Genomic DNA, 27,261 nt, shown 5'->3' with positions numbered 1-27,261 from the left:
TTTGTTAAACTCTGTAATAAATGTAGAAATTTATAATATTCTTAAAGTACAAGTTTTTACTAAACTTACCGAGATCCTTGTCTTCCCAAGTCTTTTTAGCTTCCAGCAAAGCATCGTAGACTTCTCGGCTCGGCTCGGTGCCGCTGAAAACGTAATATCTCGCTCGCACTCGCTTAAAGAATTCCAAGGAAGTGTAGTACGAATTTCCGTGATGCGGCACATACGCCAGGTCCATGTAAACCGGCTGGACTTTATTCTTCGAGTCCTTCAACTTTTTCTCGTTCTTACCGGGACTCTCCGAGCGTTTTTTATTTTTAATATTCTCCGATTGGACTTTCTTCGCCTGCTTCCGCTCTTTCTTCGGCGTGCTGGGCGCTCCTTTATTCGAGACTTCAATAGGTGCCGGGGCGGGGGAAGGTAATCTAAGAGGTTCTCCCCAATCTTTTAATACATCGAAGTTTAATGTATCGGAAGTGGACTCGCTCGAGCAGGACGCTTGAGCGGGGCTCTTCAGATTAAATTTCCTGGGAGGTTTAGGAGACGGCAGGCCGAGAGGACTTCCCCATCCTTCCAGAGGATCTTTCTTCGGGTCGCCCTTCGAATCATCCTTGTCGTCCCTGAAAGAAGACGACGGATGATCCTTCGCATCGTCCGTCTCGCGTCGAAGACTACCGTTTGTGTACCTAGGTGCTATGCCACTGCTGAAGGCACCGTTGGCCTCCTTCATCTCCTTGTGCTCCATCAGCGCCTTGTCGAAATCCAGATCAGCCTCGTCGACGTATCTCTTCGCATCCGGCTTCTCGCCGTAACCACCCGCGAATTCCTTCTCGACCATGAAATGAGGGATAGGATCGCTGCTCTTCTCCCCGTGGAAGGTCTTCATGGCGGAGATCTGAGCCGGTACCGCCGGCAACTTGCCGTAGAAGCTGCTGCTCATCGCAGCTGCCGAGAATTCGACCTGCTGTCCCTTCTGCTCCTCTTCCTTGGAGGACGACTCGTAGCGACGCGTTGCCTGCGGCGAATATCCCACTTGCGAGGTCGAGGATAAAGGCGAGCTGGGCGGCTCGTCGTCGGAAAGGGTCTGCCGTTCCTCGCTGCCGCTATGCTGCGGCGAGTCCGAGGACTTGATGCTGCCGATGATGCTGCTGATCGCGCTTTCCGCAGCATCCTTGCCCGGCAAACGCTCGTCCACCTTCACATCGGTCTTCTCCGCCAGCACAACGGTCTCGCCCTTTTCATTCGTCGACTCCGTGATCTCCCTGGTAGTTGTCACTATCTCGCCTTCGTCAGATATCATTTTCGTGGTGGTGATAGTGGTACGGATCATCTCGCCCGATCTGAATCCTTCCGGTGTACCTGTCGACGATCGACCGTCGGATCTTCTGTCAGGCGTCGATCTACCCGACAGATGCGGCTGAACGGCGGCGCCGTCTCGGATCAACGGCGACATGGGTATTTCCGGTGTAGATTTACCGGTCGAACCGCTGAAGACGATGTCCTTGGGTAGCGATATGTCCGGCGAGGATTTGCCGGAATAACTCTTATCGTCCGATATTAGATCTCGCACTACCGGCGATACCGAATTTAGTTCGAACTTGTCCGCGCCTAAGCATTCCTTCATCGTCGACTCGAGCTTATCCTCCTGCTTGAAATCCGGGGTCGATTTGCCGGAATCGTAGGTTTTCGCATCGGGCGTCGAAGCGCCCGACGTCACCGTTGTAATCGTCTCTTTAATGATCTTCTCCGCGGATTTGGTGGTCTCGGGCGCGATCTTGTCGGAATCGATGAGTTTCTCCAACAGTTCCTCACTGTCCACTGTGTCGGTGCTCTCCGTCACATCTTTCTTCGTGGTGACCTTGCCGTCCGGACCGGTTATTGTGGTCACTGTCGTCACGATTCGCTTCACGTCAGCGCTGGTCGACGTGTCGGGCGCGCTTTCGTCGCTCACGACTCTATAAGTTGCACCCGAGGTAGGATCGGTGTAAATTTTCGAAGGATCGGTCTGCATTAATTCGGCATCCGGCAGTTCCTCCGTCACGATCGTTCTTGTTGTTCTTGTCGTAATCGTCTTTACGTATTCGCCAGAGTCTTCCTTGGAATCGCTCGTTTCTTCGTCAGGAACGACGATCTCGCGTTTGATTACCTTTGTAATAATTTCGGGCTCGTCCTGCTCTATAATCTCGCGTTTGATGACTTTAGTAACTACTTCCGGTTCATCGTGTTCTATGATTTCTCGTTTAATGATCTTGGTAATCGCATCGGGTTCGTCTTGTTGAACGCTCGGCCGTTTAGTTTCTTTAGTTTCTATCGATTCCGAGTCCTCCTGTGGTTCCACTATTTCGCGTTTGATTATTTTTTTAATTACGATGACGTCGCTATCGGATTCGGTCGCAGGCTCGCCGGATGTCTCGGTCTCTTTCGGAATCTCTGCAGTTTCTTTTTCAGATTTATCTTTATCAGTAATTTCATGTTTCGCATCGTGTTTTTCTGGACTTTCAGGAAGATGAGGCTCCGCTATTTTACTTTCTCTCAGTATCGTGACAGTTTGAACGGTCTTTGGATCTTCAACGTCCGTTATATGAGTCGTGGTAAGAGTCGTGGTCTCCAATAACTTGTCGGACGCTTTGTCAGCGGTTTCGATTCCGGACTCGGGTATCGCGTCGTGAGTGGCAAATTCTGGCGTCGATTTGCCGGAAAGCGTAGTTATATGTGTCGTCCGCATTTCCGTCATACCGCCGACAAAGGCCTTATGGAACTGGCTCTCGTAATCCATCGGATAATCGGATTTATCTAATTGTCGCTCGCCCGATTCCGTATACATCCCGCTCATTCTGTATTCGATGGAAGATTTCCTGGCAGTTTCGTGCGGCAATTCGTAGTGATAAACCGCCTTATCGTAGTCCTCTTCCGGTTGTTCCTCTTGATAAATCTCTTCATCGATTATAGATTCTCTCGGTATTTTCCTTTTTAGTATGATCTCCTCCACGATTTCCAAGATGATGTATCTTGGCAAGGAAGTTCTGATAATTATCTCCTCGAGTATCACTTCCGTGATCTTGTGACCTTTCTTTATGTACTCTTCCTCCAAGAGCTTTTCGATCTCCATCCGTTTCTCCTCCGAGATCGAAATCTCTTCGTCTATGTGCGGTTCCGATCGAGCTGGACTGTCCTGGGTCGACTTGTCGGAAGGAATAGGCTCTGGGCTGAGGCTGGGACTGGCAGAAAGAGCTTTAGCGTCTCGAGCACTGCCTGCAGGAGATATCTTGCCGTCCGGACTTTCGCTCCTGGTAGTGTCGCTTGGCTTTTCACGATCCTGAGTAATGCTAGATCGTTTCAAATCTGTATCGGCCGATGCAATTGGTCTCTCATCTCTTGTCTCGATAATATCCGGACTCTTTTCTCTCAGTTCGCCTAAATCACCTTCGATCAAGGTATTTCTAGGTATACGTTTGGTCACGATAATCTCTTCGATGATCGCAATAATAATATATCGCGGCAAGCCTTTGAGGATGACAATCTCTTCCAACGATTCCGGCGTAATTTTCTTTTTCTTCGCGATAAATTCTTCGGTTATATATTTTTCTACGTCCGCCTTCTTTTGCGGCGGCAATATCGCCATTTCCTTTTCGTATTGAGATTCGGATGATTCGTCGTCGACGAAGTCAAAGACCGTACTCCTGGGTACATTTTGCCGGCTGATAATATCTTCTATTATTTCCATCACTATAAATTGCGGCACCGAATATGTCATAACCAATTTTTCGATCACTATTAAGCTGATTTTCTTCTTTCTTTCGATAAACTCTTCCAAAATGTACTTTTCAATTTCCGCTTTTTTCTCGGCTGTCACTTTGACGACACTTTCTTCCTCGTCGTCCGATTTTTCTATTGCGCTCGGCTGCGTAGTGTCTGGCTCTCCGAAATCGGCGAATCGTTTCTCGCGAATCTTACGCATTTCTTTCTGAATCATTTCAGGAGATGTCGCAGGGCTCTTCTTTTCTTTCGGCAAGCTCTTACTTTCGTCCTGAGGAAGCTTGTCGTCGAATAAACTGGCTGTTCTAGATCTACTGCCCGGTGTTTTATCGCCAGCATCGAAGACGCTTTGCGAACGCGATCTATCCTTCGAGGTTTTATCTAACGGCGAACTGGCTCGCGACGACTTAGCGGATTCATCTTTCGGGATTTTTTCTAAACTCGGCGAAATCTTGGTATCGATGTCATCGAGCTTCTCGCTACCAATGCTTGACGATCTAGACTTTTCTTTCTGATCTTTGTCGTCGACTAAACTCGGCGATTTCGAGACATCGGACGATGATTTCGGTTCTGTCTTGTCGCTGATAATGCTTAATGATCTCGATTTATCAATTAAATCTTGTTCGTCGGTTACGTCGGACGTTTTCAATCCGTCAACATCTATTTTTTCTATCGGTAGCCTTTCAAGGGCGATGCTAGAAGATCGCGCTTTGTCGTCTGTCTTAATATCCAATTTTTCGACAACTGTCGAAGATTTCGCGTCGGCGAAATTCGGAGATTTATCGGTAGTATCTTCGTAATATTCTTTACTGCCGATCTTGCTGTCCGATACCTTCTCGTCAGATTTATCGCTGGCAGTGCTGGGAGATTTGCTCCGATCAACAGGTGGTTCTAATTTATCAGAGGCGGAAGGTGATGTCGATTTTTCAAATGGTTCCGCTTTCTCGGCCGTGAGACTCGCAACGCTGGATGATCTGGATTTATCGGCCGGCGGTTCCATGACATCTTTCAAATCTGGTTTATCTTCTGTGATACTGGTCGGTCTCGAGCCGGATTTTTCACTCGCTATGCTCGGAGATTTACTTCTGTCTTGCGGCTCTTTAATTTGTTGAGGAACTCCAGGGGAAACCGGTCTTTCGATTGATTCTTTTCGATCAGTCGTCACACTGGGCGATCTAGACTTGTCAATCGGCGGTTCTGACACATCTTTCAAATCCGCAGTATCTCCAGCGATACTTGATGGTTTGGAACTAATAACTGATTTCGCGTCCTCGGATTTTTCACTAGCCACGCTCGGCGATTTGCTTCTATCGATATCTTCTTTTTTATCTCCGAGCAATTTTTTATCATCGGATTTATCGCTCGATAATTTTTCAATATGTTGCTCCGAAACGTCCTTCAAATCCGGTTTTTCGCCAGAAACGCTGGGTGATTTAGAGCGATCGGCCGTTTCCTTTTGCTCGCTTGTAATGCTTACAACGCTGGCGGATCTAGATTTATCTGCCGCGGTTTCCTTTTCATCTGACTTGTCTTCAGCAATGCTCGGCGATTTCGATCGTGCTTCGGGTTCCTTTAAATCACTCATCGCGCTAGGTGATCTAGATTTTCCGTCGAGTTGTTGTTCCACGTCTTTCAAATCTGGTTTCTCGTCGATGACACTCGGTGATCTGGATTTATCTGTCACTGCTTCCGTCACGTCTTTTATATCCGGTTTTTCGTCAGCAATACTGGGCAATTTCGAACGATCTGTTGATTCTTTTTGAATATCCGTCACGCTCGTAATACTTGACGATCTTGATTTGTCGTGAGATATATCGATTACGTCTTTCAAATCTGATTTCTCTCCGACGATACTCGGCGACTTCGAGCGATCGATTGGTTCCTTTTGCTCTCCTGTACTTATAACGCTAGACGATCTTGATTTGTCATGAGATATATCGATTACGTTTTTCAAATCTGATTTCTCTCCGGCGATACTCGGCGACTTCGAGCGATCGATTGGTTCCTTTTGCTCTCCTGTACTTATAACGCTAGATGATCTTGATTTATCATGCAGTTGCTCTGCAACATCCTTCAAATCAGGCTTTTCGTCGACGATACTTGGTGACTTTGAGCGATCGATTGGTTCCTTTTGTTTTCCTGTACTTACAACGCTAGATGATCTTGATTTATCATGCGGTTGCTCTGTAACATCCTTCAAATCCGGCTTTTCGTCAACGATACTTGGTGACTTCGAACGATCGGCAGATTCCTTTTTATCAGTTACGATACTTGAAATACTCGGTGACCTTGATTTTTCGATCGGTTCTTGTGAAATATCCTCCAATTTTTCTCCGACAGGGCTTGGTGATTTTTTAATTTCCTCTGGAACAGATTGCTCTCCAACAATACTGGACGACCTTGATTTCTCAGATGGTTCTTTCTCCCCGATGTCTAATTTCTGCTCGACAGGACTCGGTGATTTGCTCTTGTCAACAAACTCTCCGGTCGGTGATTTTTCTTTAAGTATTTCTTTAGATTCGCTAGTAGTGCTTGTCACACTCGACGATCGCGATTTGTCTAACGGAGGTTGCATTATATCTTTCTGGCTCGCTTCATCGAGTTTCGGAGATTTTTGCGCTTCCTTCGGTATTTCGGTTTTGTCGATGGCAGACTTCGAGACCGGAAGTTTATCGTCTTTATCGCTCACGACACTAGGCGATCGGGCTCTCTCGATTGATAGGTCCAGATCCTTGAGATCTACTTTTTCTACAGAAATGCTTGGTGATCTAGAACTTACTTTTTTGCTATCTGATTTATCACTAGCTACACTGGGAGATCTAGTTTTATCTTGTTCTTCAGTCTTATCAATATCTTTAGGCGATTCTGGCCTATCAAAAATAGGGGATTTTTGTTTCTCTAAATAACTCTCCATCACATCTTGAAGATCCGGCTTATCCGCGGCTATACTCGGTGACTTCGAACGTTCGGCTTCCTTTTTCTCGTCAGATCTATCGCTGATTGCGCTTGAAGACCTTCTAGCTTCGTCAATTGGTCCCTTTTCATCGTAATATTCACTCTCGAGAATAGGCGATTTTTCACTTATTATTTCTTTCTCAATGGCGCTAGGTGATTTTGGCTTATCAATTTCCTTCTCCTCGGCTTTATCACTTAAAACACTAAAAAATGTATCAGGGGATTTAATATCCTGCTCAGATTTCTCACTAGCGATGCTCGGAGATTTAGATTTATCTACCGGTTCCTTTTCTTCTGCCTTTTCTTTAGCTTCAGAGATTTTTTTATCGACTGGTTCACTAATAATACTTGACAATTTAGATTTATCAATTGTATCTTCTTTTTCTCCTTTATCACTAACAATACTAGGAGACTTTGAACGTACAGATGATTCTTTATCGTCGGATTTTTCACTAGATATACTTAAAACATCTTTCTCTTCGTGCTTTTCGCTGCTTATGCTTGACGATCTAGATTTCTCAAATGGAATTTTTTCGTCTAGTGCACTGGTAGTAATAACAGGTGATATAGGTTTCAAATCAGATTCTTTCGCTTCGAGCTCTTCCGATGTTGGTTCTTTACTTTCCGGACTCGGTGTTCTTTCTTTAGATATCGTTAATTTCTTGTCTACAACCGGTTTAATATCTTTAACGGATTCGGATAATTTTTCAGTGACTGTTTCGGGAGCAACATCTTCTTCGGTAATAGGTATCTTCACGAAAGACATTTCAGGTTTGTCCGTGGGTGACTTTGAGAAAATCGTCTCGGCCGGTGAAATGTCTTCTGAATGGAGCGATTCCGGTGTTTTCGAGACACTAATTGTTCCTTCTTTTTTAGGTTGTGGAAGTGTCGATTTTTCGGTCGATTCAATTGGAGATTTTTCCGCTGTCACATCAAAGGATAATTTTGATTCTTGTATATCCTCGTGTTTTATTTCAGACGGTGAGGGAGATCTTGATTTCTCAATTTTTTCGATATCCTTCGTAGGACTTTTCTTCTCAATGATTTCTTCAGCCGGAGACTTTACTTTTTCAATCTCTTCTGCATCCTTAGTGATAGATTTCGGTTCTTCTCGCTCTTCAGGTGACTGCGATGCATCTTTCTCGGCTGCAATCTTATCGGACTTCAAGTCTTCTTTTTCCAAAGGAGATTTCGGCTTTGTAATATTTTCCGATTTTTCGTCATCGATTGACGGTATTTTAATATCCTTCGATTTATGCAATTCTATTTTTTCCAAACTGTCTTCGAGATCTTGTGAATCGCGAGTACCAATAGGAGATTTTTCTAAGCTGTCTTCGGGGGTGATTTTATCCTTACTTTCGGGTACAGATTTCTCGGAAATGCTATCCTTCTCAGGAGTACTCACGCCCGAGTGCAACGAGTCTTTATCCAAAAGTAAAGAATCTTTGTCTGGTGTGGATTTAATGGATACATCTTTGAGAGAATCGTCCGGAGTGACGGTTTTCGTAAAAGTTATGCTGCCGGTCGGACAAATTTCTATTTCTTCTCTGCCATCCTCGCTGCACGCTGTGACCAGCATTCTTTTCACAGTGCCAGTATCATCTTCGATCTTTACAGGTTTATCTTCTGGTTTATCCTCTAATTTTTCGTCTTTAATTTTTTCGACAGGTTTAGTAACATCCTCAACGTGCGGCTCTTCTTTCATTTTTACTTCATCTTCCGGCTCTTTTGAGATACTTTTCCTTTTACTTAAAGCTTCTTCGGACAGTTCTTGAGGACTTTTTTCTTCCTTAGTTATTGGAGTTTCTTTAATCTCTGCAGTCTCCAATGATTTGAATTTTTTATCGTCTTCAAGTAGTTCTGTCTTCGGCTCGTGTGCGAAGCCTGTTGCATCCGCGACTTTTGTTTCTGGCTCTACTCCTTCAACATCTTTTTCGGTAGAAGGAACGATATCTTTTAATGTTGCGTCTTTAATTGGAGTTGTCGGTTTTGATTTATCGTCTTTTGTTTTAAAGTCCTCGACTTTTTCTTTGATCGCAGGCTCAATTTCTTTCGCTTCATCCGTCGCAGCCTTTTCATCAATTAATTTCGTGCTTGGTGCGATCAATTTAGAAGTAACTTCTGGCACAGCAGTTGCATCAATTGAGGATCGTTTATCGGGGACATCCTTTTCTTTAAATTCAGCTGTTTTCTCAATTAAAGATTTCTCTTTCGGAGAAATGTCATCTGTTTTTTCTTTAGCCTCGTCCAAGTATTTTTCCGTAGTGTCAACGATTTCTGATATCTCAGATGTCTCTGGTTCTTCAGGTTCTCGTTTTTTGTCGTCAGGTTTAATATCTTTTGCCACATCAATCCGAGGTTCTTCTTTTCCCACTTTTTCTTTAGTTTCCTGCACGAATTTTTCATCCGCCTCGATCACCTCACTTATGGTGTCTTCCGCAGTTTCTTCGGTATCTTCTTTCTCTTTCATCTCATCTGCCTTCTCAGGAGATGTAATTGGTACATCGCGCACCTTATATTCTTGCTCGACAGCTTCGAAATCGTCAATCACGTCTTTTTCATGCTCTTTTGCAGCCACAGACAAATCTTCTGTTTTAATCGGCGAAATCTTCTTTTCATCGAAACTCTTTCTATGTATACTGACAAAACCATCTACCTCTTCCTCCTCCTCCTCTTCAAAGGATGATAATTCTTCGCTAACTTTATGGTCAGATATATCTTTTTTATCTTTTTCTAATTCAAGTGGAGTTTTTTTCTTTTCATCAGGACTAAACACTGCAGCGACCGATTTCCTTTTCTCGGCCGGTACTTCCGGTTCTGGAGTTGCTTCCTCTTTGATTATGCGCGATAATTCTTCTTCGGTTACTGCAAGTACCGCATGCCTTGGCATTTTTCTCTTAATGATAATTTCTTCGATAATCTCGATAATTATTCTTTTAGGCATCTTCTTTTTACCACAGATTTCTTCAAGTTTTTGTACATTAATACTATCTCCCTTGGTAATATATTCCTTAACAATGTACTCTTCAACTTCCGCTCTTTCTTGCGGAGTTATCGGCTCTTCCGTTTCCGGAATCTCCGTGCTAGGAACTTCAATGATTGATTTTTGTTTCTCACTTAAAGCCTCTGTTTCTAATATTTTCTCTTCCTCTTCATCTTCGTCGGAAACATCAAGTAATACGTTTTTAGGAATCTTTTTTTTAATAATAATCTCTTCGATAATTTCGATGAGAATTTTCTTGGGCACGGCTTTCTTAGCAGAAATTTCATCGATTATCGACGAGGTAATCTTTTTTCCCTTGGTGACGTATTCATTAACGACGAATTCTTCAATCTCCGTTTGCTTCTGAGATGTAATCGGTTCTTCTTCTTTGGTCGGAGCACTAGAAACCTCAGTAATCGATTCTCGTTTCGCAGTTATGTCTATTTTCGATGTTATCTGCTCCTCTGCCGATTCTTCTGGCGATTCTTCCGGCGATTTTTCTTTAATTATTTCCGATAGCACTTCCTCGGGAATGTCCAGTACCGTGTGCTTGGCGATCTTTCTCTTGACAATAATCTTCTCGATAATTTCGATGACGATCTTCTTAGGCACGACCTTTTTAATCGAGATTTCCTGGATGACTTCTATAGTAATTCGCTTCTCTTTGACAATATACTCGTTAACAATGTAGTCTTCAATCTCCATTCTCTTTTCAGGCGTGATGGATTCTTTCAACTTTAGAATTTCGGGATCGTCAACCACGCTCTCTCTCGGCAATCCCTTCTTTACGATAATCTCCTCGATAATGTAAATCACGCGTTCCCTCGGGATACGCTTCACCACAGTAATGTATTCGATTACTTCGATGGTAATCTTTTTCTTTTTTGTAATAATCAATTCCTCGATTACTTCCTCGACGGGTGCTTCCTTGCTGAGAACCTGTTTAATATCTTCCGACAACTTGGAAAGTTCCTGAAGACCAATCTCCAATTCTCTGTCATACATCTTGTCCATGGTGAATTTCGGTGAGGTAGGCGTAGAACCAGGAGTCACCATTACTATCTCCGCCTTTGCCGGCGAAACCTTTTGCTCGAAGCTTATCACAGGATGCTCTATTTCGCTTTCCTCCAGCTCATGCTCCAAGGATGGCCGTTTTGCTATTTCCTTCACGCATATGCTTTCAATACCGGCCTGCATCACGTCTTCTCGACACGTATCATCATCCGCTGATTTTTTATGTTGATCACAAATATGTTGATCGTCCTTCAACATTTCCGCGCAAATCTTTTGAGCGTCTTTCTTATCTTTTGTGATGTCCTTCACGGGCGAAGTTACTAAATCATCCTTTTTTTTAATCATTTTCACGCAAGGTTCTTCCGTAACTTCGATTGTACCGGGTTTCTCACACGGCGCTGAAAGTTTGCCAGGTTTCTCGTCTTCGACTTCTTTGTGAACCGGAAGTGCCTCTTCTGTGCCAATCTTCGTCGGTGTCACAATATCTTCATGAGCAAGTTTAGATTCGTTTTCTTCCAACTCAGTATCTTTCTCTGGAGATATTTTTTCGCTTGGTACCGATGGCTTTCTTTCTGTCGAAATTTCTTCTTTCGACAATTTTCTATCCGGAATTGACGAGATCCCTTCTTTCTTAGAGTCTTGATCAAGCAATACCTTATCGAAAAGAAAATCATCTTCCTTAAGAACTTCGGCGACTTTTTTCACGATTTCTATAACATCCTTAGGTTTATCTTCGAGATCGATTCCGGCAGTACCGGCGAGGATGTCTGCGACATCCCTGACAGCTTCCTTCATATCTCTATATGGTCCCTCTGGTTCCTCTTCATATTCCTCTTCAAATTCTTCATCCTTTGGTATAGCGAACTTAACTTTTTCCGGTGCTTTTATCTCGAGCGCCTCGGTGTGCGGTTTCATCTCCTCTAATTTCTCGGCCACCCCTTCCAAAGTATCCTTCACTGCATCTTTCGAAGTGGGTAATATGTCATGTTGCATTTCTTCCTCCTTGACTTTTTCCTCCAACGATTCCAATGAATCTCTTAAACTATCCTTTACAGTTTTAAATTTCTTAGAGGCTTCTTCCAGAAGAGCCTTTACCTCTTCGGCTTCTTCTCCTATGTCCTCTTCCTTCAGAAGTTCAATCTCTTTAGCAATATCTTGATCGTCGATCGGTTTCGATGATAAATCCTTGACGAATAACGCTTCTTCGATTTCAGTTTCTGCTTTTTTAATCTCTTCTAACTTATCGGTCGGAAGCTTCTCTTCGATATCAGATACGCTTTTTCTCTGCGCATCTAATATTTCCTCTTGTATAAACGCCGAGGTTTCTTTGATGGCAGCCACTTTCACGTCGACGATCGTAGGTTTCACTTCTTCAAACATCTCGGGTTTGTCAGCGGGCTTGCCGACTTTAGGAAACATTTTCTCTACATCGACTTCTTCAAACGTCTTTTCTTGAATTTTCACTTCTTTCGGAGAACTGGATTTTGAAGAGGACTTCTCGTCGGAATCCTTGTCGGACTCTTTCTTCGACTTCTTCGTCAATTTATCAAGGCCCTTCTCAAATTTATCCGCCACTTTGCCGAAAAAGCTAAAGACACCCTTCTGTTCCTTCACCGGCGGCGTGGGCAGCTCTTTAATCTCTTGCGTAGTTGGCGACGGTTTCTCCTCTTTGTTCTTCTCAAAATCTTCCATCCTGTAAAGCTTAGGATCGACTTCCTCGTGAACTGGCAGATCGGCGACCTCGTCGGGTGTCTTAACGATGTCTCTTTGCAGATTCTGCATCGCTTGACGAACGTCAAAGACTTTAACCTCTGGTTTGGCAGGCGCAGGAACAGTTTCCGGAATTACTTCCTCCCTCTGCTTCGTAGGAGCGTCCTTCTCTTTCACTTCTTCGATAACGTGTTTCTCGTCAATGTCCTCTTTTATTTCGTCCAACGGTATTCGCTCGTCTTCAGGCAAAGTCGGAGCGGTTGTAGTGGCTCCCGATTCTACCGTTGAGATACGTTCTTGAGATTCTTCCATCTTCTCAAGGATATGCTCTTTTTGATCGACGTCCGGCTTAATGTCTGTATCAGTCTTCTTTTCCGACGAATCCAATTTTTCCGGACTGAGACTGGAAGGTTCCTTTGTAATGTCCTCACTGTCCTTTTTAGCGGAGTCATCCTTTTCTTCAGTTTTCTGCACGATTTCAGCAGCGGAAGCTATTATTTCTTTCACTTCTTTCTGCAATTGTTCCTTGCATTCCGAAGACAGCTCAGCGATCTCTTTCTTGTCTTTGTTCGCGATTTCATCAATTTTTTTTTCTGGACTCTCGTCTTTTCCTTTCTCTTCAGGTTCTTCCTTCTCACCTTTTTCCCTTATCGCCTCCACGTCTTGTTGGATTTTCGCTTTTTCCGACTCGGCCTCATCAAGGACATGCTTCTGTTCGCCCTCGCCGCTTTGAGCCGAATCCTCAGTGTAGACTTCTTCCTTTTCCACGATGAGGTACTCGTCTTCTTCGGTCAATTCCTGGCTCTCTTTCCTAGAACCTTCCTTTTTAGGCATGTCTTCAATCTCGGCGGTAACATCCTCTTCCGTGATATCTTCCTCTTTCTTATCTGTAGCCTCGGCTGTGATTTCATCGTCTCCTTCAAAACGATCGTCTTTCCGAGTCTCTTCAATCCTCTCCGCTTTCTGTAGAACGGCTTCAATTTCCTCGACGACCTCTCGCTCTTCCTTGAGATCGGCCAATACTTTACTTTCTATAGAATCGAGCGACATATCTTCAGACTGCTCTATTAAACTCTTATCAATTGGCTTTACGGCTTCCGGTTCTATGCCAGACGGAGTGGAGACCGTGGATGAATCGGTGGTACCTCTGTCGCCCTTTACCTTGCGAATAACGCCATCCTTGTCAGACTTTACGGAAGTAGTCGGCGTGCTACGAGTAGATTTCGCCGGACTGCCTGGCATACGAGCTTTACTAGGACTGACCGGTTTTGTGCGACGACTGATCGGTTTTCTGTCCGTTGGTTTAGGCTTCGCAGACGTTTTAACGACAGGAGCCGCCGTTTCTTTCACGCCAGACTTCTCGACTTCAGATTTTTTTTGTTCCACCACCTTTCTGTTATTAGCTTCCTTAGCGCTCTTAGCCGGAAGACTTGGAGTGACCTTGGGCGCTGGTTTTGTCCTTGGCGCGGCTTTCGATATCTCCGTCTTCGTGGCGGTGCCGTTCAAGGTCTTCTTCGGCGTTGTGGGGGAAGACTTTACGGCATCTTTCTTCTCCGCGCCGGAAAGTCTAGCTTTCTTCTCGCTCAGCTTCGGCTTCGGGGTTACTTCGCTCTTTTTGAGTTCGGCCTTTATCGTGGTCTTGCTCTCCTTTACTTCCTTCTTCTTTGGCTCGGACTTGATCTTAGGTTCCTTAATTTCCTTGGATGCAGTCTTATCAGATTCCGGTTTAATTATGTCAGCCTTTTTTATTTCGTCTTCTCGCTTCTCTACTTTAATCAGTTCCTTCTTAGATTCTTTTTTCAATTCTTTCTCGATCTTCTTGCTTTCCTTAGCCTCAGTCTCAATCTTTTTATTTTCCGCAACTTTCCTCGTTTTCATTTCGGTTTTGGGTTTACTCGTGGGAATAATCGGTGTCGATTGGGGGGTTGTTTTCGAAATTGCCTCGTCCGCAGTCTTAATAGACTTTGGCTCCGATGGTTCTCTTTTCTCTTTTTTCGGCTCTGAGATTTTCTTCGATTCTCTCTCGATAAGGCCGAATTTCTTGATCGGTTTGTCTCTGAGCGTCGCCAGAGACGTTGACGGCGACAGTGTTTTTGCTGAACATACTGGGTGCTTTAGGAAATCCAGATGCTTAAGTCGTTCGAAACCTTCAAAAATCTTGTGCTGTGGCGTACTGCCGGGGAAGAGAATTCGCGTGATATTATCCTCGGGATTGGCCGGCTGCCAAACCAGAAGCGCGCATATCGACACAAGGTTCTGAATCGGGAATGTGAGATTATTCGAGTCCTTCTTGTGAGAACCGGCAAACAGCTTCGAATCCGACGTATGCCACTTCGACAGAAACTCGCGCACTTCGCGACTGTCTTTGCTTGGACTAAGCACGTACATGTCCAGCGTGCCGTGACCTACTTTGTGATAGAGATTAATCGGCTCGGAATCTCTGTAGCAAGGATGAGCACGGAGATTGACATGCCGAAGATTCAGCACCATCTCCTGACCGATATCGGTGAGATTGAGAATGAGGGGATCGATATCCTTATCGCCGTCAGGTGAATTTGATTGTCTTCTTTCCTGTATTGTGTATAATTTTTTTATCGTCTATGCTTACCATAGCATTAAATATTGTTAAAAAAAGTGTACAATAGAACGTTAAAAATTATTTAAAAAATTATTTAATTATTTTAATTATGTTTTAATTATTCGAAAAATTGATAGAAATTCTTGAAAAAATATTGAGAGTTGATGACTACTTACGACTAAGTTACAGAAGAAATGGCCGATTTGAGGGTAAACGTGCAATTCCTTTTTTTTACGAAGGACACTAAACATGCCGCCGATGTTGCTATTATTTATCCTAGTGACTAGAACTGCATCCAATCGGTCTAGATGCCTGGTGAAGTCCCAGAAGCAGGCTTTCCTAGCGAAGCCGCCGTCGACGAGCATGTTGAAGCCGTTTATACCGAAAAGCGCGGCGTCACCTTGCCCACCGGGGAAGACGTATAAAGTCGGATGACTAAATCTAATATTTCCGACGACGTCCGACGGTTCCATGAGCTGGTCCAGCGTTTGTGGCACGAGATACTGTCCGATGTAATTCGTGAAACTAGTGATAGCCGGCACGCCAGCTGTAAGAACATCGTCGGGATTCACTCTGACTCTGCAAAATCTGCAAAAAGAAAAACATAAAACATCAGGGAGAGAGACGCACAAAAAGAAAGAAAGAGAGAGAGAGAGAGAGAGAGAGAGAGAGAGAGAGAGAGAGAGAGAGAGAGAGAGAGAGAGAGAGAGAGAGAGAGAGAGAGAGAGAGAGAGAGAGAGAGAGAGAGAGAGAGAGAGAGAGAGAGAGAGAGAGAGAGAGAGAGAGAGAGAGAGAGAGGGAAGGCTCTCTCTCTTATACACACACAAAATTTATTTATATTTAAAATAATGTTTTATCAAATTTCTCGTAAAACGTTCTTGTATACTTTTATGACGCATGAGTCAATTGTGCAATTAAAGTTATTAAAATTATTTTCGAACAAAAGGAGAATAATACATACCTGCAACAAGCCTCCTTCGATAATCGACTTGTCGTCCAATCGCCGACACCCGCACAATGTATATCTACGGTAACGCTATTCTCGTAGGCACGAAGAACTCTCTGCACCTCATGTTCACTGAATGCATCCAGAAAGTCTGCGAGACTGAATGTTCCATCCTGAATAATAATTATTGAACATGTTTCTAATCCAAGATTACTTCCGGCTGATATATATAGTTCGATCAATTTTATAATATTAATTAGAAATTAGAATGAGTCTTTTCTCGGATCAATAATTGTGTATATATTTCCTCGGAGAGTATACCTGCAGTATCCAAGAACCATTGCCGCCGAATGTGTATCCAGCGTGAATAATGTGCCGATGTTTCGTGAAGCTTGCAAGGAGATTGCGAATACACTGTAACAATGTATTCGTCTGCGGATGAATGAGAACTTCCGTCACGAGGTTCTCGGTGGCATATTGAATCAATCTTTCACCTAGAAAATCCCATTCCCCGATTAATAACAGATTATATTAAATACAAAGTATGCTAAAAAATACGAAATAGTGATATATTATATATATATATATATATATATATATATATATATCTTATATAAATAAATTAAATTAATATATATATATTTTTTTGTGATTACCATTTCTGGCTTCTTCACCTTCGGGGGCTTGTGCTATTAAGGCCAATAGTTCCTTCTCCAGATCTACGTGACAACTATCTTTGTCCCATGATAGAAAACCTATAACAATCGAGAAAAACGACGATCGTTAAGTATAGGCAAACTTTAGGAGCGAAATCCTCTTTGTACATGTTAAGCAGATCGACATAGTATCGGAAAACTTTTGGAATAAAATCTACATATAAATCACTGCTCTTCAAGATCAAATGTAACTTTAGATATTCTAGCGACATGCTCTTTCATGAACTTGGCCAAGCTTTTTCAAGACTGGTTCTGATATTTTGAATAAAAAGTAGGTTGTTCTCGTTCTAGATTTTAAATCATCGTTGTATATGCGCATAAACTAGAGATTGTTTAGAATTACTCTAAACGGACATTTATATCTCGAGACTTTAATAATTATTATAGTGTATAGAAGTAGTGTACATAATCTGCAGATTATGCTTGCCATTTCAAAGATTAGAATTTAAATCTAAATTCAAAAAAATTAATCTCATTAAACTAAAAAATTTTTCATATACTAAAAATTCTTCTAAATCCTTGATAAAATGTTTCAAATTTTTGCTTAAACATTTATTAATTACAATGTTACATTTAAAATGTGCATATAAAATTGTGCGTCACGATAAATCCCAACCCAATTATCGTCGAAGTGTAAGACGTTTACAGGTGAGTGGGACAGTGGGCTATAACTATATATAAATGTGCAAGACTGCAGCGGTTTGGCTTCAATAGAGCAAGGGTAATTCACCGAGTGATGTAAGGTTAAGGTTAAGATGGTAGAAGCTGTCAAGTTCAGTTATGATTTGATTGATGAGAAAAGTAAATTAAGTATCGTATTACAGACATAGTTTTTCGAACGCATTGTTTTTCCGGATTTTATCGAATAAAAAAGAATATTTGATACAAATTAAGAAATAGATACGAAAAGTAATACATATTTATTTTTAATGTCTTTTTGTTAATTAACTTATTTAGGGCCGGTCTCACCATCTCCGATTAACTCAATCGGCCGATTAAATTTAAGAATTGCCAACTGCAAAGCTATTATTAATAATTATTATTTATTTATGAATAAATATAAATATTACTTTTGATATTTCAATTATACTTTTAATTAAAATAATTAATTTTACACAGTTATTTATTATATGCACGTGGCGCAATAACAATATTTCACAGTTGTCAAATATAATAGGTTGTATCAGTTTTAAGCTTTGCAGTTGACAATTCTTAAATTTAATCGACCGATTGAGTTAATCGGAGATGGTGAGACCGGCCCTTAATGTGCTTATAATGCATTATGGATTAAATAGTTTCATGTTACATGTTCAAACTTAAAAGACAATCGTCTTTGTAGAACGTTATTTTCATTTAAAATGAGAAGAAAAAAAAGATAAATACTATGAAAAATAATTAACGCAATAATAATGTACAAGTGCTTTAATTGATAATATTAAAGTGTTAATAACATTTTTCGCTCGTATGTTTATATGTTATATGTGAAATATAAATTTGACATAAAAAATTAATCACAAATTATGTGTACGATTAAGAAAAAAAAAAACTAGAAAGAATACATTTCTATCAAGTCTTAATGCGATAATTAGGATAAATGTTTCAACGATCGCAGTTAGTCATGAGGGTGAATTGTACGGGGCGGTCGTTTCGTGACGTCACCGACACCGCACCCGTCACGTGGTTCCATGCCAGCTGGCAATCGATCGCCGCACATCCTGTACCCACCCTCCATTGCCAACTTTAATGCGGGGATACTCTACTTTTGACATCGTGCAAAAAATTTCCGATGCTCTCAATATATTATCCGAGATGCATTTCGCGAAAAAACTAGAAAAGTAATTTTAAAAAATTAAATTGAAATATACAACATTAAACGTAAGATATTATTCTTATTAATACTAATAAATTATTATATGCATTAAAAAAAAAAAAGAAATATATATTTCAAATATATAGAAGTATATTGATAGACATATCTATCTCTTAATTTTGTACGATAAGTTTTGAAATTGTTAATCTTCTCGCTCAATATTTCACGATCTAATCAAAGTGCAAAGCTATTCTTCGAGCGCCTTCCACAGGCGGAAGTGTTGAAAAATTTCCGCCCAGCGTCTTGTGTCGAATTAAAGGATTGATGATGCAGCACAATGGAACGTAACTCGTTGCCAAGGGAGTTCGAGAACTGGCTCTCGCGTAATTCTATACTGGTGTGTATACAGACAAGTCTGGTTCGAGACGTTGCCTGGCAACATCGTAGTATCAATCAATGCCGGGGATAAAGAGGAGTCGAAGAAAATTAACAAAAACAGGAGAGAAAAAAAGTAAGCAAACGAGCAAGAGGCATCACTCTGTGCAACGGATTCCGCACAGCTACTTTTCATTGCCTCCAATTTTATCCTGCAAGTAAATACGTGTTGCATACTTTCCAGTAAACGTGCATGCTATTATTAACCACTTGACTGATGAAACATATTCTCGTGAAATTATAGTTAAAATTGCGAATTATGCGAATGCAGACAAACACTGCCTAAATGAACCAGACTCGTTACTTAATTAAAGTTACATTCCATTAATTTTTCTACATATTTCTGCAGTTATGACTGTTTAAGCGAATATTCGAGTAATTAAATTTTTCAATTAAATAGATTACTGTTGAATAAAAAAATTTGAGAAAATTGAGAAAGTAATCTATATGTATAATATATAGTACGAATGATTACACATAAATGCAATAAATTTAAAAAAAAACGAGTTCGCTGTTCTATAAAAACAATCTAACAAGCAGCGAAAAGTTACATCGTCATTGCAGAATATATTGAGTATACTTGATGTGTCAAACTGATTGGAAGCCCCAAGGCTGATATGAGAGAAGCCGTTCTTCGTGCGGATCGTGTTACTTAATGCTCACCGATTCCCACCGGTTTCGGTCGCAATAAGTGTCACAGCGATCGCGACAGACCCGAAAATTTGCATAGAGCGAATTTTCTCGAGCGGAATGCTGCATCCGCTCTGACTTTTCCGATATAAGACGTATCTTCTCAGCAGAAGTTTCTCGATAGGAGTTAAAGACTACATATAATTTTTTGAAAAAATTCTCAAACTCAATTCAATGCTATAAACGTGAAAGTGAAATATAATTTCCGTAATTAATTTGAAAATGTATTTGCGTTTTTGTAGCACCAGAAATCAAACTTGCAAGAAATTATGATAGTCTTACTATTTTCTCGACAATTCGCGCGGACTTGCATTAACTCGCAAAGCATAGTTACGTGAATTTATTGATTAATTAATGTTGGCAGATTAATGACGTAAAAATTTAAGTTGCAGCTCCATATTTCACGTTTCGTTTGCAATTACTTTCGCAGCATCCGCTCGTTCGAGATAAGTAATGTTCTCGCGTGAGGCCATTCGCCTATAGGTCTCTTCTTCTCTCCGTTTATTACCGAAGTAGCTGCTAATTGTAGCCAATGAATTCTATGACGCATTATCGTATTGCCTGCTGATTCACTGTTTAACTTGAATACTCGAAATGGCATAGTGTTGCCTCTCGTCAATGATTGCGATATGTAACTGCTTAGCCAATTAAGGAAGCCAAATGCTATTAATTAAACACGTGCCTATATGCCTTTTATAAGAGTATCGGTAAGTCTGTGTGTGTAATAATCGATAGCTCGATAATTCATTAAATGCGGATTCGAGAAAAATAGAACTTATCAGCAAAGAAAAGGATTGGAATATTGAATCTGTCAATCTATGGGTATTCTCTAGAAATTTTTCATCATTCTTTTTCCAGTTTTCCAGACCAGATCTCTGGCTTTATTGAATATTCGTTTCTGTAGATCAGTAATTTCATCAGCAGAACAATGCCGAGAATAAATACAGGGTTTGCAGTTAAAAATGAAGTACCTCTTAATTAAAACTGGATTGCTTTAATTATATTGGCCATTATATTGGCCACGTGAACTCACGAATCAACATTGCGCATTCCCGTGTGATGAGATGAATCATTCGCGCGAAAGCGAAAGAATCATAAAGAATCCGCGAAACTCTATCGAGTAAATCACATATAAAGACGTATATAATACGGGTGAATAGATACGAATTATATATATATATATATATATATTTTGCATACAAAGGGCGCATTTGTTTCGTCAGAAATACCGCTTTTAATCATAAGAGCGATATCGCTCAGATCAGCTATGAATATGAAAATACGTGCGAGCACACGCAGACATATACACAGAACATGACACATTTACAGGTTACAGACGTATCCACTGTCCCGCGGTTTCCGGCTTTAAGATGCGACGTCCTGACGTGTCGCTTTTATCTCGAACACAATAAGGATGTATCTAAATAGGCGATCGTCACGCGAAAAGCGTAGGAGGTTTTCACGATTGTCCATGGTAATGCAGTGTATCGGCGCGTCTCGTGATATATTGTATTTAAAAAAAGGGGAAAAAATCCAAGGCTAGTTTTATCTCAACAAGGTCTCCTCCGTGACGCATGTTAAATAGATAATTTGATTTTATTACCGGTCTGTAAATTTCTGCACCGAGGAATGTTCCTTTTTTCACACTTATCACGCATCACAAAGATAAATGTATTCGTCGCGACTGTAAAAATGTAGAGGACGCATGAATATTATTACTAGATTCGAAATAAAAAGTCATTATAACTTATTTATATAATTTATATATATATTTCTTTTTTATTATATATAATCGAAAAATTTCCACTAATATTAATTCTTGTCCTCGTAATCTTTCACAGACGCATACAAGAAATATTTGACACTCGCGATGTCCCTATGGATTAGTAGCTTAAGCTAAATATAGACAAAACTGCATGTTTCTTCGCGGCAGCTTCGTACATCTCTTAGCGCGCTCGTATTTTTCGATTTGCATTTGACTTCTTTTTTTTTCCTTAGTCGTTGGATGCCGAGAATGTTGGGTTTGTCCCAACTATGTTTAGAAATGGTTTCTCGTTGTCCTGCCTGCAACGCGTCTACGATGCGTGTAGTAAGTATACGTGCGTAAAGTACCGCTTTAGCAGCACCGGAAAAAGATCATCATATATATAATTATATACATATGTACATATATATTATACATATATATATATATTTATTTATTTATTTATTTATTTATTTATTTTAAACTTTTATAAAATAACATTTCTTAAAATTATTTTACAAAAATTTAAAATAAAGAGAAAACCTATATATTTTACGCTTTCGATATTACGTGAGAAAAATATTTCTCTATCCAATTATTGGAATTTTCTGCAACTGCAGGATAATAATCGCAATGGGATATCTATTGTAAGTACCTATGAACGTGCCAGTATTCTAATATCTCTTGAGAATACCGCGAATATCGGCTAACTGAAATATAAGCGAACGTAAAGCCTTTGTAACATAAGAGGGTCAAAAAGTTTCTAGGAAAATTGCTGACGCCATTCCCGATTAATCTCTCAGAAGAAAATGCCGAAGAGGAGGAGGTCAATGTGACGACCTCCGTTATTTCTGCTCAGCATAGATAATCTGTACATGTTCCATTTTTAAATTTTTCCATGAAAAGAAAATAAAAAATATATGAAATTTATTTTGTCAATTTTTTTCGGGGATAAGATTTCGAGTTATATATTGAGTAATATAAATTTTATATAAATTTAATATGGTATAATATAATATGCATAGAAATATATATATGTATGTGATACATTACTCCATTAATATTTATATGAGCACGTCTGAGTTTGATTCTGTCAAGTTCTGTCAAGAGTCTTTGATCGAATGCGGAGTTTGACAAGCCGAAAGTAGATCCGGAGAGGAAAATAGTAGCGGATATTCAGAAATGCAGTGCACGACCTCGGCAGAGGGAGCATATAGAGATCGACCTAGCTCACTCGTTGCTATTTATATTTCCAAGACAAGGGCGAAGACCTGGATCAAGGATTGAAAGTGGATGTGACCAGGGAGCGTCCTTTTTGCGTCGAAAGATCGTGGTAAAAGCGAATAAGAAAGACATTTTATCGAGAAAAATTGTTTGCTAAAAATTATAAAACCTTTTAAAATTTCAATATTTCGAAGATACTTTATTATATCATAATGCCTCTCTAAAAGAGAGAGAGAGAAAGAGAAAAATTTCTTTATTTTTTTCTCTTTTTTATAATGTAAAATTTTATCTGGAGTAAAAATTATAATTATTTGTGTCACTTTTCGGGATATACCACAAATATCATGGTATAGATAGAAAGCGGATTTGAAATAACAAACAAGCTAAATATTATATGACATGCATGGTGTGTTTACTGCATTATTTCTTCATATCGGCAAATATTTTCCATAATATGTATATGTGTTCCATGATATATAGAGAAAGAGAACAGATATTATTTTAAATTAAATTTAATAACTGGAGAGACATACAGTCTGTAAATTTCTATGCTATATAACTTTAAATATGTTTTAATAAACAATGTCACGCGAAAAATCAATCTTAATCAACGGCACAACCGTATGTGAGAGAGTGAATATAATAAAATATGAGAATATAAAAAAAAATACTAAAATTGTTTATATTAAGTGAAATCGCAGATACCTGGACCCCAAACAATCCGACTGCATTGTCGCATGAAAGATTTCGTATTATATGGAGATCGTGCCGCGATTTTCAATGCATGACACAATTTATCTCGCGTTACATTATTCAGGCAAATTGCCTTAAATGATCAAAATACAAACGCGAGTACACCGAGCAAAGAAACGAGCGCATAAATTAAACCGCTAAGTATAATTCGCGCCGACAATTTAACGCGCGCGTCTCTCAATTGGATCGCGCACCCCAGCTGTGACTTCTTCGCGGCTAACGTGTCGCCGAAAATGAATACGATGACTCACGGGCGGGGTCAAAGCACATGGATTTTCATAATTGTGCCGTGCAGCAAGCGCTCGCTCGTCTCGACGAGATGTATCGCTATGATAGAGAGGAAGAGAGAGAGATGAAAAAGGGACTCGCCCACCGCGGATTATACATCTCTCATGCATCTCTCATCGCGAAACTCGCTCGACCACCGTCACGATGCAGACTCTCGCGCGCGAACACATCTCCCGCGTTCCCTTTTCTACCTTTAAAAATATATATACATATCCACTTAGCAGCAACGAACTGCGTCGAGATGCCATGGAACATACGAAAAATTCCGGTCGCCTCGGATGATTAATGAAGGAAGCGGAAGAGAGCGAGGCGCGTTGGCGTCTGTTGGCATTTTTTTCTTCCAGCAAGTGTATAACGCATTTATTACGGTCGATATGAGAGCGACCAGAAACGTCTAGGTAATTCCATAAATAAGACTTCTTTTGGGGCGAATTTTAATAAATTTTTTACGACAGTCTTCGAAAAAAAATCTGATTATCGAATCTAGATAGAGAGTTTCTTGAACTAAATACTCTTATGAATCGTTTTACATCAAATTCGTTGAATTCATATCTGACATAAAATCTAAACACGGATGCAGGCAACCATGATGAAATGAACGTCTTGGCACTGAAACGGAACCGTATTTTGCGCCTCACAGATTTGTTCGCTGATGTATGCTGAGTTCATTTCGCGCAAAGTCGACGCCGTCAACAGGGTGGTGACGACAACAGCGGGGACAGAAAGATGAGTGTGCGATGAACCGTGATTCCCAGGTAACGTGACCCGTTTGTAGTTCAAGCGTGTCTGAATTGCTTCGGCTTCATGAGGTCTACACTTGTCCTCGCTTAGGACACGATCACGTTGTGTGCGGACAGCGATCAGCAGATCGTTATTTATATGTAACGCACTATTGCTTACGATTACTTTATACTTTATACGATTTTTTATGGCCTCGTCATAATCGAGAATTAAACACGGTATAATTTTACTGATTGTGAGATCTTTGCTTCAATTTTATTTTATTCATTATTAATCTATAACGTGGAAATCTCTAACTTTATCGCAATAATATTTATTTAATACTTGATCAGCAAGATATATGTGAACACAACCATTAACAAAGTTTTAATCGGCTAATTGAATTGGAGTCTGGTGAATTGGAGCAAGCCTCTTTGCCTTTCTGCAGATTGTAAACTAATGAATTGAGGGCACTTTCAAAGTGCTTTGTGTGTTAACTTTAGAACGTTCAAATATCCGACAATGTAGATATTGAAGATTGCATACGGTCTCGTAATTAACGAATTCGAAGACGAATCACGCAATTGAAAGCTTTTTATAAGCTTTAGAAATTTATTACCAATATATTAACGTCAAAATGACTTATTTATTTAACAGCTATTTATAATAATAGAGAATCAAATGCGAAAGTAAATATTTTTGGAAGAAAGCGGTAAAAGAGGACACAGAAATAAATTTCCTTATTTGACTGGCTTTTCTATTAACCAAAGAGATAAACGATGAGTTGCGACTTGAAATATATTCTACGTGCGATTAGAAATTAAAGAATCATAACTTGATCGAAAAAGGACCTCTACAGACTGTGTCTCTCCGACATTTATTAATGACGGCTGTGCGTGTGTACTGGTCTCGGGGTCAGGTTCAAGAACGAGGTAGTCCAGAGGCGAAGTCCCGCGACTGACTCGCGAAGCGCGACAGTGAGAGAGCGAACCGGCGTGATGGCGAATGCCGCGATAAAATTAGATCCGCTATATTCGGTTGCACGCACACACGCCGAAAGTGTAAAAGAGCCATCGTCGGCCCCACAACCGCATCCCGCTCTTATCTCGCCCGCGAAATAATGACCGGCACTTGAGATGACACGTGAAATAAAAATGCAGAGAACGAAGAGCGTAAATTTTATAAATAAAATAATTAAGTAAGGAAAATTTAATGTCGCGCACACGGATCTCATTTATCTCTCTCCACGGCTAATTACACTTTTAATAGATTACAATTTAATAGACATTATCGCGAGATTTTAATTTAATTTATGACGCTTATCTTTCACGTGCGTTTGATTTCGAGAATTTGTATAATATAATTTATGAAATTTATTTACTTATAACGGAGACGAAAATTATCGTAATAATTTTGTTCAAGCGTATTAAATTGCATCAAGACGTTAGTTTTCTAATATATATCTTGTCTGGTTTCTCGGTAAACGTTAATTAACGCAGACTTATTAGGGTCGCAGATATAATTACCATCGTACAAGCCACTTCGTAAATTATGCAGCCGTAATATATTCGGGCTCTCAATTCTTCAAGTAGCTAGCTGGAAAAGCTCGTTTATATTTGCTTTACGAGTGTAGTAGTGTACTATTAAACATACCAGTCCTTCCGTATCCGTATCCTTAACCCATTTAATACATGTCGTAAATTTTGGCAAATTTTATACCCTGCTTTGCATGGACGCAATATGTACAAACATTATTAAAGATTAATGTCTTAATATTTCTCAAGGTAGTGTATGTTAAAGTAAATATTTTTTTCTATATAGAAAAAGGATTTTTTTAGATTTATATATATATATATATATTTATTTATTTATTTTTCTCTTGCGCCTCGTTTTATCTCTCTGAAAATTTTAACATGTTATTTAATTAAGCATGGTAATTAAATAGAGTATATTTGCAAATTAAATGTTGATTTCACACGAAACGTAAAGATTATTCCTTTAACCACAGGCGCATTCGCGCAGATTAGCCCAGGGATTGATAAGCATGTACCATTTACAAACATTATTAAAGATTAATGTCTTAATATTTCTTAAGGTAGTATGTTAAAATAAATATTTTTTTCTATATAGAAAAAGGATTTTTTTAGATTTATATATATATATTTATTTATTTATTTTTCTCTTGCGCCTCGTTTTATCTCTCTGAAAATTTTAACATGTTATTTAATTAAGCATGGTAATTAAATAGAGTATATTTGCAAATTAAATGTTGATTTCACACGAAACGTAAAGATTATTCCTTTAACCACAGGCGCATTCGCGCAGATTAGCCCAGGGATTGATAAGCATGTACCATTTACGAAGTTTCCGTTGAATGATACACGTGGAACATCAGGTGACAGAACCGAGATGAACCTCGGAGAGGATCCATGTAATCTAATTTGACAAATCCCCAAAGCCGATCCATTCGGATAATACCGGCATCGTGTAACTCCAACTTTCTCGATCCTCCCCACGTCCTCAATCATGATTCATGTCGGCAACTATACCTTCCTACCTTGCGTCTATATATGTACAATACGTACGCACGCGTGAATATATGTCTATATACATTTGCATATGTATTACCGGTTACATTACCGGTATATACATATATATAAAACGTTGATATGCCAATCTTATATGATCATATATACGCATATACATTCATATCCATATTCACACACTCAGATCACGCATACTTGCAAAGGTCCCATCTATATCTCGCCCTTCCCAGTCGCATATTTCTCGTGCCGCGTTTAATAAAAGCGCAAAATGCACTTTGCGAAAGGCGCGATATATTGATATTCGTGCCTTATGATATTTCGTGCCCGTTCGCTTTTAATCTTTGGTCAACGAGAGAAAATGCGGTTCGGCTTACGCTCTTCTCACACAGGAAAGCT

General features: G+C 40.2%; 2 protein-coding genes across 6 annotated transcripts in view; one reads left to right on the top strand and one right to left on the bottom strand.

Annotated features, from left to right (window-relative positions):
• The window catches only part of Rpl29 (ribosomal protein L29), a 215,893-nt gene that overhangs the window by 138,460 nt on the left and 50,172 nt on the right, over positions 1-27,261 (top strand). The window lies entirely within an intron of this gene.
• The window catches only part of LOC145932994 (uncharacterized), a 69,865-nt gene that overhangs the window by 6,736 nt on the left and 35,868 nt on the right, over positions 1-27,261 (bottom strand). For 4 of the 5 annotated variants that reach the window (XM_083032280.1, XM_083032260.1, XM_083032270.1 and 1 more), the window contains 5 exons: positions 16,596-16,694; positions 16,261-16,433; positions 15,955-16,112; positions 15,170-15,581; positions 70-14,986 (listed from right to left, as the gene is read on the bottom strand). In XM_083032280.1, the coding sequence (XP_082888406.1) occupies positions 70-14,986; positions 15,170-15,581; positions 15,955-16,112; positions 16,261-16,433; positions 16,596-16,694 (15,759 nt within the window). The remainder of the gene's footprint in view (positions 1-69; positions 14,987-15,169; positions 15,582-15,954; positions 16,113-16,260; positions 16,434-16,595; positions 16,695-27,261) is intronic. The other variant, XM_083032300.1, reaches the window with a different exon arrangement.

The sequence above is a fragment of the Prenolepis imparis genome, unplaced genomic scaffold, assembly GCF_030444845.1.
Source record: "Prenolepis imparis isolate NDT839.2.m4 unplaced genomic scaffold, iyPreImpa1.0 SCAF_1, whole genome shotgun sequence".
NCBI classification, from domain to species: Eukaryota; Metazoa; Arthropoda; class Insecta; order Hymenoptera; family Formicidae; genus Prenolepis; species Prenolepis imparis.
The sequence above is the reverse complement of the archived record's forward strand: the minus strand, read 5'-3'. Positions and strand labels throughout refer to the sequence as shown.